The 15110-nt window shown below is 43.3% G+C and overlaps 1 protein-coding gene across 1 annotated transcript in view; it reads left to right on the plus strand.

Moving 5' to 3' along the window:
• The window catches only part of LOC110509333 (whirlin-like), a 153771-nt gene that overhangs the window by 43965 nt on the left and 94696 nt on the right, over positions 1-15110 (plus strand). Inside the window, exons 2-3 of the mRNA XM_036967240.1 lie at positions 10336-10554; positions 10973-11098. Of these exons, the coding sequence (XP_036823135.1) occupies positions 10336-10554; positions 10973-11098 (345 nt within the window). The remainder of the gene's footprint in view (positions 1-10335; positions 10555-10972; positions 11099-15110) is intronic.

Here is a 15110-nt window from a genome sequence, read left to right on the forward strand (position 1 = left end):
GGCGATAGTCAATCTAGCTTGCTAAGCAATGTACTGTAGCTAGCTGAAGATACAGCCCTTACCTTATGCGTTGATTCAGTACACTCTCTCCTTTGTCAATGCAATTCTCAGTGTCAAGTTACATTTCAATGTATTCCCTACAACATGAATTTGCCATCCAATTAAAAAGTAGCCAGTGGGGTGCTGGTGCACCCATGTTGAACAACACCAAATGAATGGCTTGCTTGCGTGACCTTTGCGCAGGCAAAAGAAAATGCCATGCTTGCTAACTTGGTTAGCAATGTGACTGTTTTCAATACATCCACTGTTTTAGACAAAAAAAATTTAGCCAAGCAAGATAAATAAATGTTCAGTCAGTACTGAGTGAATGAACAGCAACAAAAGCTTCCTGTCATCACCAGACTGTCCATTTAAGACAATGGGTTCATGACAGGGTTCGGAGTGTAACTATTAACATCACCGCCACGCAATCTTCATGCTTGTGTGACACTTTTGATATTGTCTTTGTGATTAAAATGAAAAAGGGAAATACAAGTATTATGTGGGGGCGAAGGACACCGTCTGTCCTAGCTAAATACCGCCTCCCACCTGCTGTGTACCGGTCCTCCTAGCTAGCTAGCTAACACAGTGTCCTTCGACCACGCCTGCCCTCGCCATTGTTAACAGAACTGTGGGACAGCAGTGCCCGACAGGCGGAGGACACTGTCTGCCGGTGTCCTATCAATCGTTAGCTAGCTTGCTATATACAGTATCCCACCTACTGTGTACCGGAATCCTAGCTAGCACCCAGTTTTCTTAGCTAATCCCTGTCCGACCCTGGCGTGATATCAGCAGTGGTGGAAAAAGTACCCAATTTTCATACTTGAGTAAAAGTAAAGATATCTTAAAAGAAAATGTAGAAAGTATAAGTATAAGTCACCCAGTAAAACACTACTTAAGTGTCAAACTCCTTCTGTAAAGCAAACCAGACGGCATCATTTTATTTTTGGATAGGCAGGGGCACGCGCCAACACCATTTACAAACGAAGCATGTGGGATGACCAGGGATGTTCTCGTAATGAATACTCAAGGAGAAAACGTTGTAGATTCACGGGCAGAGCGCGGCAGATGTTTATTATGCCTTCGCAGAGGGCAGGTATCGTGGTCGCAGGCAATGGTCAAACACAGGTAGGCAGTCAAAAACAAACATTACCTCAAAACCATACAAACAGAATGAACTGAACTAAATAAGGAGCTGATGAGACCAGGTGAGAAACGAACACAGGTGAAATCAATGAACACAAATTAAAGACAGGACTACGTTCAAGAACACAAAGGAACAGAACACAAAGTTGACTAAGCAGTTCTCTTCATAAGTGTGTGAATTAGACAAATGTCCTGTCCTGCTAAGTACTTTTGGGTGTCAGGGAAAATGTATGGTGTAAAAAGTATATCATTTTCTTTAGGAATGTAGTGAAGTCAAAGTTGTCAAATATAAATAGTAAAGTACAGATACAACAAAAACCTACTTAAGTACTACTTTCAAGTATTTTTACCTAAGTACTTTTACACCACTGGATATCAGAGAAGAACGCCGTTGTCCCGGGAAACATTCAGATGACCACCTCTAAATCTGAGCATCTGCAGGATGTCACAGGTCCTCTGCTGGCGCAGAACACCAAACAGTTTGTTTATTTTTTTTTTAACCAGGAAGGGTTCATTGATATTTTAAATCTCTTTTGTGTGTCTAGGCCAAGATCGGCAGCACCAAGTCATTACACAATTACAGACAGACAACATGAAAAATTAAAAACTAAAAAGTAATCTAGTAAAAGATGTGCCACTTCATGCCTTGTTCTCCGAGCCACCTGATGTGACAGTCAATCATTTATTTAAAAAGTTCATGAAATGTTAATTATTAGTGTATTTTCCAGGGGCTTTCTCAATTGTCTTGTTATATTTCTGTTTTTTCACTTCCCTCTGGAAAATCTGCTGTTCAATATGAAATAATATATTTCTGTTGCCATTATTGTATATTTTGACTTTACTCGTTTTACTGTGTTACGCTGTGTTATAATGTTATATTATATATAAATGACTATTGTAGCTGGAATTTTTTTTACGCAATATCTACATAGGCGTACAGAGGCCAATTATCAGCAACCATCACTCCTGTGTTTCAATGGCACGTTGTGTTAGCTAATCCAAGTTTATCATTTTAAAAGGCATTGAGACAAGTGTTTTCCGGGTACTATTTAATGAAGCTGCCAGTTGAGGACTTGTGAGGTGTCTGTTTCTCAAACTTGACACTAATGTACTTGTCCTCTTGCTTAGTTGTGCATTGGGGCCTCCCACTCCTCTTTCTATTCTGGTTAGAGCCAGTTTGCGCTGTTCTGTGAAGGGAGTAGTACACAGCTCGTTGTACGAGATCTTCAGTTTCTTGGCAATTTCTCACATGGAATAGCCTTAGTTTCTCAGAACAAGAATAGACTGATGAGTTTCAGAAGAAAGTTCTTTGTTTCTAGCCATTTTGAGCCTGTAATCGAACTCACAAATACTGATTCTCCAGATACTCTGCTAGTCTAAAGATGGCAAGTTTGATTGATTCTTTAATCAGAACAACAGTTTTTATCTGTGCTAACATAATTGCAAAAGGGTTTTGTAATGATCAATTAGCCTTTTAAAATGATAAACTTGGATTGGCTAACACGACGTGCCAGTGGAACACAGGAGTGATGGTTGCTGCTAATGGGCCTCTGTATGCCTATGTAGATATTCCATAAAAAATCAGCTGTTTCCAGCTACAATAGTCATTTACAACAGGAGCAATGTCTACACTGTATTTCTAATCAATTTGATGTTATTTTAATGGAGAATTTTTTGTTGTTTTTCTTCCAAAAACAAGGACATTTCTAAGTGACCCCAAACTTTTGAATGGTAGTGTATACAGGCATATCCTCCAAACACCGGATTCAAGGGCATCATCACTTTTATAAAACGGGTTACCAACATATTCAAATAATGATTTACATATTTTCATTAAAAACATTATTTTGATGAATTTATTCATACTATTTCATCCTTCCACAATATATAGTCCCGGCACTAGGGTTGCTACCCAAGCCAGCTGGTCGTTCGTTCTTTCGGTTCGGTTGCCAGAGACGCGATCCAGTCGTTCCGTATTTTTATTCTGTATCTATAGACGCAACCCAGTCATTCATTCTCAATGTTCCATTGTCATACTCGCTGGCAACGTTCTTATCCCTTGCTTGCTAGCTAGCCAACTAGGCCTAACTTACAGTCAAGTCAGAATAACAGCGAAGTAGTTGTGTTTGCATTTGTTTCAGCTGTTTTTTTGTGACATTTATTTGGATACATCCGTAACAATGAGCTAATGAGGCGCGATTTCGCCCTGCCACAGAAAGATGTACTCCCTCATCAGGACACTGTTGTTCAGAGGAGTTGGCCAACAACACAGCTAGACAATCACTTCAAGCTGGAAAGACTAGCTGCACTTTGTTTTACCTTCATTCAATTGACATTTCTTTGTCTATATCCATAAAAAGGATGCCAGCTGATTCATGATTTCGACTGGCTGAGAAACGCTGCCTGCCTGCATGTCTATATCGTCCCGACTGCCGACACATTCATTACTATTGGACAGCTGGAGGTCAAATTTGAATATTGAAACAATGTTGCAAATGTCAGAGAGACAGACTGCAAGGTTTATACAAATCTCTGCTGCTGAAAACAAATGTTAGTCTAAAATAAATGTGAGATAATGTCTAGATGCTTTTTATAGTGGAGATCAAGTTTATAAATTGCCTGGCTGGGCTAATGAGGCAGTGGATTTCGCAGTCAGATGAAACAGAGTAAATAGGCATTTTAATGTCATAGATTTAGCCGGTGGTAACTTGTGGAATAGACACCGCCAGGAATGCAGTTTTAACCAATCAGCATTCAGGATTAGACCCACCCGTTGTATAATGTACTTCAAACAATGTGTATGCAGGTTGCTAAGGATTCAAACCTTCTCAAACAACCTAACTCATACTCATCAGTGGATTAATGGACTTTACAGTGTCCTGCTATTCAAATAATGTATACGATATCATTAGGCTGTATGTATTTCTTTAGATATTGGCCTATTGCAAATGTTTATTATTGTAGCGTCACCGTCTTTATTGCAAAATGAATACAAATACACGTGAAACGTTAAGCTACATATTCATTTGACAGGGGTAATAAACTGCCCATTGATCAGCAAAGCAATTGATTAAACATGACTGTGTTAGCAAAACAAATGTTTCTGAGTGCATATCAATATCACACGTAAGCTAACGGTTACAGAAATCAGAAATACAGACAGGCTCTGTAGACCTCTATATATGAGTGACTGTGTCCAATACACCACCACCTGGTGTTGTGTTGGGTACCTACTGACCCCAAAAAGATTTCATGAAATGAATTGTTAAATAAAAAGGTTTAAGTCAGGCGCCACATTACTACAAGACAAAACGGCTCACTCAATCAAGCATGATGGTCTTGTAAGTATAAAAGCAAAGCTTGTTTTCATAAATTAAAAAAATATACTACTGTAGTAGTCAAAGCTGTGTGCTGGAAAACCTTGGTAGAGCGTGGGTGGAATAGGCATTGTGATGCTCATGTGAATTTCCTTTATTTTTCGGCTTCAGACCAATGCCTACTGCTCACTTAAAACTTAGTTTTTTGTTTTTAATAGATACTAAAGGGCCAGTAAATAACGGTAGAATTGTGAAGTAGATTCAGATAGAGAAGTGTTGATGGTATTTCACTGTCCATGGTGCTGAATCTTACATCCGCCAGCTCTCTCTTCATCTCCCTCTCTCCTTCTCCATCCCCCCATCCCCCCATTCTCTCTTTATCTCTCTCTCTCTCTCTCTCTCTCTCTCTCTCTCCCTCTCCCTCTCCCTCTCCCTCTCCCTCTCCCTCTCCCTCTCCCTCTCTCTCTCTCTCTCTGAGTACATTTGGGGCGTCTCTGGCCGGGAAGATGCATTGTAAATAACGACCGCTGAGATATGTGGTGCTCGATAGAGGAGAGATAGAGCGGGGGAGGAGGAAAGGTATGGGAGGAGGTTGATTAATGGGGGAAGGATTCGAGGAAGGGGCCGGCAGGGCCCCTCAGTCCTGCCACTCAGGGGCTGGATCAATCTATTCTCAGGCCCCCTTTCTCACATCTCTTCCATATGGTTTAATGTGACTCATACTCACCCTCTGGCTTTCAAACAGTTACATTTCCTACCTACATAGCTTCAGGCTCAAGGGCATGTTTTAATAGTCAGTTGCTTATCAGTTACTTATGATTCATTGTTACAATGATCATTTCTTTATCTTCCTGAGATACAGTATCAACAGTGTGGGATTTGTTGCAAAGAGGATGCTATATTATCTGTAGCTACAGATTGTATACTGAAGGCTCTGAGAATAATATCCTGTGTATGGAATTGTTGCTATAGTGAACCTGAGGGACAGAGGGCCCGTTCACACTCAGATTGTACAACTGATGTACAACGCATTTAACACAATGTTTGTGATACAACTGATAACTGATGACCAGTAAACTTTGATTTGATAAGTTTGTAGTACAACAGAGAGTTTGTCTGCGCACAAATGTTGACACAGCCATTTTGCTGTTTCCCCACATGCCTGTGTACATATTTTTGTGACGATAAACCAAATGTTTTATGGGCCTACATTAGTTGTACAAGTTGAGTGTGAACGAGACCCAAGAGAAATACTGGACTGGGTCAAAAATGGCGATAAGAGAGACTGGCAGAGTGAGAGACATTGTAGATACAGTATCTCCTTGTGATTGTTGCCTCTAGTCCATTAATTCTGGGAATGGCCTTGTGTCATGTGTGCTCCCTATCCGGCCTCTAAGTCACCAGGCTGCTCGTTATGGTGCACACCTGTCACCAGCATAATGACACTCACCTGGACTCCATCACCTCCTTGATTACCTGCCCTTTATATGTCCCTCCCTTTGGTTTCTTCCCCAGTCGTTGTTCTGGTTTCATGTCGAGGCGCTGTTTGTGGTTCTTGTTTTGTTCATTTATTAATTAAATGTATTCTCTCCCTGAACTTGCTTCCCGGACTCTCAGCGTACATCGTTACACCTTGTCAGTCTTTCATCCATCCATCTACAATGCCTTCAGAAAGTGTTTGACTTATTCCACATTTTGTTGTGTTAGCCTGAATTCAAAATGGATAAAAAAAATGAATATATACTCACCCATCTACACACAATATTTCATAAGGACTAAGTGAAAACATGCTTCACCTTTGGTTGTGATCACAGCTGGGAGGTTTTCTGGGTGTTGCACACCTGGATTGTACAATATTTGCACATTTATTATTTTAAAAAATTAGTCAAGCTGTCAAGTTGGTGGTTAATCATTGTAAGACAGCCATTTTCAAGTCTTGTCTTAGATTGTCAAGCCGGTTTAAGTCAAAACTAGGTAACGAGACCCCTCAGGAACATTCGATGTTATCTTGGTAAGCAACTCCAGTATATATTTGACCTTGTGTTTTAGGATATTGTCCTGCTGAAAGGTGAATTTGTCTCCCACTGTTTGTTGGAAAGCAGACTGAACCAGGTTCTTTTTTAAGCTGCCTGTGCTTAGTTCCATTTCTTTTTAAAATCCTAAATGCTTTGTATTCAGGACATAAAATGTATTTCTTTGACACATTTGTTCAGTTTTATTTTACTGCCTTATTGCGAAGATGGTTCATGTGAATATCTTTATTCTGTACAGGCTTCCTCCTTTTCACTGTCATTTAGGTTAATATTGTGGAGTAACTACAATGTTGTTGATCCATCCTCAGTTTTCTCTTATCACAGCTATTGTTTTAAAGTCCCCATTGGCCTCATGGGGACATCCCTGAGCGTTTTCCTTCTCCTGCAACTGAGTTAGGACGCACGCCCGTATCTTTGTAGTAAATGGGTGTAGTGACACTTCAAAAGGGATTTTAAGTGTCTGCTTTGCAAGGCATTGGAACACTTCAGTGGTCTCTGTGGTTGAATCTTTGTTTGAAATTCACTGCTCGACTGAAGGACCTTACAATTATTTGTGTGTGTGTGGGGTACAGAGATGAGGTAGTCATTCAAAAATCAGGTTAAACACTTATCGCACACGGAGTCCATGCAACTTATTATGTGACTTGTTAAGCAGGTTTTTTTTTCCGACTGAACTTATTTAGGCTTGCCATAACAAAGGGGTTGAATACTTATTAACTCAAGACATTCCAACATTTCATTTTTAATTGACTTGTAAACATTTCTAATAACATACTTCCTTTTTGACATTATGGGTTATTGTGTTCAGGCTGTAACACAACAAAATGTGGGAAAAGTCAAGGGGCATGAATGCTTTCTGAAGGAACTGTAAGTGTGTACTTCAGTCTATCTAGCGTTAGCATGGAAAAAAACAGATCCTGTATACACCAAACATGTGCACGCGCACACACACACACACACACAAAGAAATCTTCACACCGTAGAGTGTGCACAAGACTTGAGGCAAAATGCTGGCACTGTCAAATGTGTTATGCACATGCGTACTCACGCATGACTCTCGTACCTTACACAAATTTGCAAAGGGGATTGCCTCCATTGACAGGCACATGGGCATATACTGTGGATCATCAGGCTCACTCAGATGGACCTCTACCACAAGTCTGTTCTGTGGGTATATGGTAGATATAACTTTGGTCAATGTGCCAATGCTTAATTGATCCATGTAGAAGGCATCAACTGAACTGCCTGCCGACCTGCATTGTGACAATTCAAACAAATGTTCTTTCTGGCCAACCGTTCAGGTATATTCCCCCCTCCCGTTTGTTGACTTTGTAATTGTGTAACGACATTTGGAACATTCTGAACACACTCCACTTCCAGAAAAGATCCAATTACTTCCTGGGTTAATGAATGAACGTCGTTTTGTTTGTTTTACATGTGCTGTGTTCTGGTACCTCTTTGATTTGTGTTACCCTGTCACTGTTAACGTTAAGATCTAACTTTACCACATACCCACACACATGACCAGAAGTCCGCCCCATCACACACCTGAGCTGTACCATTCCCACTCAGACAGCCCTACAACAGGGCTCTGAATGGTCTCCAATCACAGGCAGAGGTTTTCAGACGACAGCAGAGAGTACTTCTCTCTCCCCTTTCTCATCACCCATGTGTCTGAGCACTGAGCTGTTTCCCCCTGTTCCCCTTCAGCTCTCAGTTGTTTTATAGGTCCCTTTGGACACAGCAGTAAACACACAGGGAGTGGCGGAGTGAGTGTGTGTGTGTGTGTACGTCAATGTGTGTGTGTGTACGTCAATGTGTGTGCGCTCGTGTGTATGCCGGTTAAAGGAACCTGCCAAGCGCAGCCAATTACCAGGTACAATTAGCTGTGTTTTCACTATAGGAGCCAGGACAACATCGTAGCCCCCTAAAAAGCTGTTACGCTGGGAGACAAGGGCAGACCGTTTTCTCTTGGTTGGCATAAAATCCATGGGCCCTTCTAGAGGCTCAATGTGGAACCCCAATTGTCCCTACCACAACCCCTTTATCTGAGACACAAACACACATACACCATTACTTCCCCAGATTACATTATTTTAAAGAATAGGAGTATTGTAGCTATGGTACACACACACACACACTACTGGTAGTGTAGCGTGTACATATAGAATGGGGCAGTCAGGATTTTCATTAGGAGGATTTAGTTTTTTATGCTCTTGCCTGATTGCTGCCTGTATATTACCTGGCTTTACCGTTTCCTGTTTTTTCCCTGTATTTCCCGTTACCAGCCATCATGTCCTTTAGCTGTGGGCCTTACTGATGCACTTCATCAGGCTCTGTCCCAGTCAGCACTTTCCTGCTGGGACACAACACAGTAGGACCACTGCTGCTGCCACTGTAGAGCAGCAATGCTCTATACTACTGGTGTGCCTTTATTCACAGTGGGAACAGTTTATCCCCCCCCCCACCCTCTTTCTCCTCTCCTCCCTTCCCGCCCTTCCTAAGTGCTCCTCTACCAAACTCTCTCAGCCCTTTCCATTTAATCTAAACACAGTTCATTTTCCACTTCCTATTCTCTTTCCTGTAAATGGAAAGGAACATTTCTGCGCCAGGCACGGTGGCACGCACCACGAGAGAGAGAGAGCCTGTTGGATCTCATAAATCACAGGAGTACAGACTTGGCAAAGTGGCCCACAGACACACATCTACTCCCATACTCACAGACACACAATATAAAGGCAATTTCTATATTTCCATCTCCTCCCCCCTTTAGAATACTGATCATGTTAGTGCCAAACAGGAATTCCAGGTGTCATCTCTGGTGACAGAATGGAGGTAGCTAGCTAGCTAACACAAGATTTTGATCTGGGTCCCGAGATTATTCAGGTGAGATTGATCAGTTTAGAGGTGTTTGTAATGTCACTTTCATATGCAACGGTGATTGCTTTGACTGCTCTCCGTCTTGACCCAATCAAAGCCCCCACAATGTAATGTCTACTGCCAAACCCTGATGAAGGCTACAGGCGACCGAAACGGTTTGACTTTGAACCATTCAGAATCATTTTTATCAACTCCCACTGTCCTCCAAGACTTGCTGAATTTGGTTTTCTCTTTAGTTTGCAGTCTCAATTCATTCACCTTGGTTGGAGAGCGAGGTTCCCCAGATGCTCAGGGGAAAGCAGACGATCCGCTAAGTCGACTCTTTAGAAGAGTTTTTCAGCCCTTTTCTCAGAGGAGGCCTGCAGTCTCTGCATAACTCTGTGTATTAGGAGCTGACTAGCGCTTCTAGTACTCCGACTGTCCATGGTCTTCTTTGTAAAAACGGGATGTATTCGTATATCGTCTCAGAGTAGGAATGCACATCTAGGATCGGCACTCCTAGCTCTGAGAAGCGTGTTACATACGGCCGTAGGAGAACAGTCTGAAATATATGGCTTTTTGAGGATCTGACTGTACTGCAGAGAAATGGTAGGATCTTTTCACACTCTGATGTAGTCACCAGCCCGCACAAACGTACGACTGCATCTACAGCAGACTATCAGAAATCAATGAGGCACAACTCCGTGTTCTTCTCTCAGTTGAGCAAATGTGTGCGTTACTGTGTGCATGCGGGCATGATTGATTACCAGAAGGATCTGCATGCACTTTGTGCTTTGAAGCGCTGGCTCATGTATGAATGGATGATTTGGATGATTTGTGAAATATTTACTTTTGCATCTGACTTTATCTTCTCTTTCTCTAACCCCTCTCATCCGCCCCTACCTCTCCTCTCTCCTCCACCCCTTCTCTCCTTTCCCTAGGTGTTGAAGGGCAGTAAGAAGCTGTCCCTGTGGGTGCGGTCGGTGGGGCGTATCCCGGGGGGTTATGTCACTAATCATGTGTACACCTGGGTGGACCCTCAGGGTCGCAGTGTGACCCCTCCCCCTGACCTTCCAGAGCACCGCAGTGCCACCCTGAGACGCAACGACAGCCAGCGACGCAGCAACATGCAGCTACTGCAGGAGGGAGACGAGAAGAAGGTGAGCCGGTAGTCAAACACACACACACACACACATGGTTGATCCCCAGTTGGTTGGCTGGCAGGGTGAAAGGTCACTGAACACACAAGTACACACCCAGATAGAGTCCATCCACAATATCGCTGGCCTCTGAAAATGCCGTAGTTTAGTGTCATTTAGTGTTGGGCGTTTACACAGGGTTTCCAGATGCCAGCTGTTCAGGGCCTTCACATGGATAATAATGTTTTATTGTTGCGACAAATGCTCTGCTTAGCCAATAATAACTCACCAACAATAGCCACAATAGCTGCTCAACTCACTGTAAAAAACACACAGCGTTCAGAATCTTAGACAATGCTGGAATCCGCATATTTTTTCTCTCTCAAATCTCTCTCTTCCCCCCCCTTCCCCCCCTCTCTTTCCCCCTTCTCTCTGTCAGGTGAACTTGGTATTGGACGATGGCCGTTCGCTGGGTCTGATGATCCGGGGTGGGGCAGAGTATGCCTTGGGGATCTACATCACAGGAGTGGACCGGGGCTCTGCTGCAGAGTGTGGAGGACTCAAGGTAACCACTGATGTGGGCTGAGTCCCAAATGGCTCCCTTTCTCTACAGTGCACTACATTTGAGGTCACTAGAGCTGTCCATGGTGCTAAATACTGTCCTGGGCAGTTCTCCTCCTCTCTCCCTCTGTTCTTTTTCTCTCTTGTCTCTTTCTCTGTATCATTTCCCTCCTCTCTACTTTGTGCTCCCTGTTTTATCTGTATTCTCTGCAGTGGGTATCAGGTGCACAGACTAATGTTTAATAGCGGGAACCGGGTCACCAAGATTTAAAGAGATTTCCTGCCCAAACCCACTCCCGTTTCCCTGGATAAATAACAGTGAGAAATATAATTGTAATAAATAATATCTATGAACAGCATGACCTGAAATGGAACTGTTAAATGATATGCCATGTCTCAATCTGTCTTCTCCAAGGGCTTATTTGCTCTGCTATCTGCATGATCAATCATCAATGCTCAGGGTGGGGACACAATGCATGTATCATCTCATCAGCTGGTAACTTTTTGTCTTGTGACAGATTTGCTGCAGCGCAGTCTATGGTACAGTAATATTAGGACTAAAATATCTGAATGCACGTTTCATTTACACATCTCCATCTGGCTTTATGGGGTCACCAGATTTGTTTATTGTCAAGATGATATATATATATATATACAAAAGTATGTGGACATCCCGTCAAATTAGTGGATCTGTTGCTGACAGATGTATAGAATCGAGCACACATCCATGTAATATTCATAGACTAACATTGACAGTAGAATGACCTTACTGGAGAGCTCAATGACTAGGATGCCACCTTTCCAACAAGTCAGTTCGTCAAATTTCCACCCTGCTAGACCTGCCCCGGTCAACTGCAAGTGTTGTTATTGGGAACTGGAAACATCTAGGACGAACCATGGCTCAGCCTCGTAGTGGCAGGTCTCATAAGCTCACAGAACGAGACTGCTGAGTTCTGAAGCAACTCGTGTGTAAAAATCTGTCCTCGGTTGAAATGGGTTTCCATGGCCGAGCAGCCACACACAAGCCTAATATCATCATGCGCAATGCCAAGCGTTGGCTGGAGTGGAGTAAAGCTGTCCGCCATTAGACTCTGGAGCAGTGGAAATGGGTTTTCTAGTGTGATGAATCACGCTTCACCATCTGGTAGTCCGACGTACAAATATGGGTTTGGCGGATGCCGGAGAACGCTACCTTTCCCGAATACATAGTGCCATCTGTAAAGTTTGGTGGAGGAGGAATAATGGTCTGGGGCTGCTTTTCATGGTTCGGGCTAGGCCCCTTAGTTCCAGTGAAGGGAAATCAGCATACAATGACATGCTAGATGATTCTGTACTTCCAGCTTTGTGACAACATGTTGGAGAAGGCCCTTTCCTGTTTCAGCATGACAATGCAACCCTTGTACAAAGCGAGGTCCATACAGAAATGGTTTGTCGTGATCGGTGCTGAAGAACTTGACTGGCCTGCACAGAGACCTGTCCTCACTAATGCTCGGGGCTGAATAAAAGCAAATCCCTGCAGCAATGTTCTCACATCTAGTGGAAAGCCTTCCCATAAGAGTGGAGGCTGTTAATGCAGCAAAGGGTGGATCAACTCCATATTTATGCCCATGATTTTGGAATGAGATGTTCGACGAGCAGTTGTCCACATACTTTTGGCTATGTAGTGAAAATTACCTCTCAAAAGTTTGGACACACCTACTCATTCAAAGATTTTTCTTTATTTTTTACTATTTTCTACATTGTAGAATAACAGTGAAGATATCAAAACTATGAAATAACACATGGAATCATGTAGTAACCAAAAAAGTGTTACACAAATCCAAATATATATATATTATATTTGAGATTCTTCAAAGTAGCCACCGTTTTCCTTGATGACAGCGTTGCACACTCTTGGCATTCTCTCAACCAGTTTCATGAGGAATGCTTTTCCCACAGTCTTGAAGTAGTTCCCACATATGCTGAGCATTTGTTGGCTGCTTTTCCTTCGCTCAGCGGTCCAACTCCTCCCAAACCATCTCAATTGGGTTGAGGTTGAGTGATTGTGGAGGCCAGGTCATCTGATGCAGCACTCCATCACTCTCCTTCTTGGTCAAATAGCCCTTAAACAGCCTGGAGGTGTGTTTTGGGTCATTGTCCTGTTGAAAAACAAATTATAGTTGCACAGAGCGCAAACCAGATGGGATGGCGTATGCTGCAGAATGCTGTGGTAGCCATGCTGGTTAAGTGTCTTTTGAATTCTAAATAAATCACAGACAGTGTCACCAGCAAAGCACCCCACACCATTACACCTCCTCATCCATGCTTCACGGTGGGAACCACACACGCAGAGATCATCCGTTCACCTCCTCTGCGTCTCACAAAGACACGGCGGTTGGAACCAAAAATCTCAAATCTGGATTCATCAGACCAAAGGACAGATTTCCACCGCTCGCTTCGTCTTATTGGTATCCTTTAGTAGTGGTTTCGTTGCAGCAATACGACCATGAAGGCCTGATTCACACAGTCTCCTCGGAACAGTTGATGTTTAGATGTGTCTGTTACTTGAACTCTGTGAAGCATTTATTTGGGCTGCAATCTGAGGTGCAGTTAACTCTGATGAACTTATCCTCTGCAGCAGAGGTAACTCTGGGTCTTCCTTTCCTGTGGCGGTCCTCATGAGAGCCAGTTAACTCTGATGAACTTATCCTCTGCAGCAGAGGTAACTCTGGGTCTTCCTTTCCTGTGGCGGTCCTCATGAGAGCCAGTTAACTCTGATGAACTTATCCTCTGCAGCAGAGGTAACTCTGGGTCTTCCTTTCCTGTGGCGGTCCTCATGAGAGCCAGTTAACTCTGATGAACTTATCCTCTGCAGCAGAGGTAACTCTGGGTCTTCCTTTCCTGTGGCGGTCCTCATGAGAGCCAGTTAACTCTGATGAACTTATCCTCTGCAGCAGAGGTAACTTTGGGTCTTCCTTTCCTGTGGCGGTCCTCATGAGAGACAGTTAACTCTGATGAACTTATCCTCTGCAGCAGAGGTAACTCTGGGTCTTCCTTTCCTGTGGCGGTCCTGATGAGAGCCAGTTAACTCTGATGAACTTATCCTCTGCAGCAGAGGTAACTCTGGGTCTTCCTTTCCTGTGGCGGTCCTCATGAGAGCCAGTTAACTCTGATGAACTTATCCTCTGCAGCAGAGGTAACTCTGGGTCTTCCTTTCCTGTGGCGGTCCTCATGAGAGCCAGTTAACTCTGATGAACTTATCCTCTGCAGCAGAGGTAACTCTGGGTCTTCCTTTCCTGTGGCGGTCCTCATGAGAGCCAGTTTCATCATAGCACTAGAATAGTATAAAACCAGTCTGCACACCACCGAGGTGAATTGGTTTAGTCTTGACTCTTGGTTGACAGTGTTGGGGGTCTTATTTTTGTATATATTTTTATAGTTATATAGTTTTAAATGTTATGATTATTGATTTGTGTTGTTCCAAATGTCTGAATAAAAATTACAGTTAGTTCGGAATGGTGCTTTTTGGGGGGGGCAGGTGGGGGAGGGTTCGCCCAGGGAGCCATACAAGCTAGAACTGCCACTGCTGTGGGTGGAGACCATTCAGACTCCTGTTGTAGAGCTGTTAGACTCACCAGCTGTCTGAATGGGAAGGGAACAGCTCAGGTGTGTGATTGGGCTGTGTAGAAAGTCCTCTCTTTTAAGGCTGGCTCTCAACTCTGCCGAGCTTTATTACTATGCAGAGAGCAGAGGTGCTGAGGGGATGGGCTTTCAATGCACAGCTCAGCTTCTGGAGCACTTTTCCTGAGTCACCTGACCTCTTCCAGCCAATCATTGGCCTACGTAGGGTAGGGGAACCTACAAACAGTATTTGTGAACTTCTTAGTTGTTCCTAGGAGGGCAGGTTGAGAAGGTATCTGTAAACTCCTGTCCTTCATCACATATCGGCAACTGGGCCTTTCCACCAATGGACAATCCATACCTGGGACTTTCCCCAATATCATCATGGTCCTTTGTAGCTCAGTTGGTAGAGCATG

This window comes from Oncorhynchus mykiss, chromosome Y, assembly GCF_013265735.2.
Source record: "Oncorhynchus mykiss isolate Arlee chromosome Y, USDA_OmykA_1.1, whole genome shotgun sequence".
In the NCBI taxonomy this organism is placed as follows: Eukaryota; Metazoa; Chordata; class Actinopteri; order Salmoniformes; family Salmonidae; genus Oncorhynchus; species Oncorhynchus mykiss.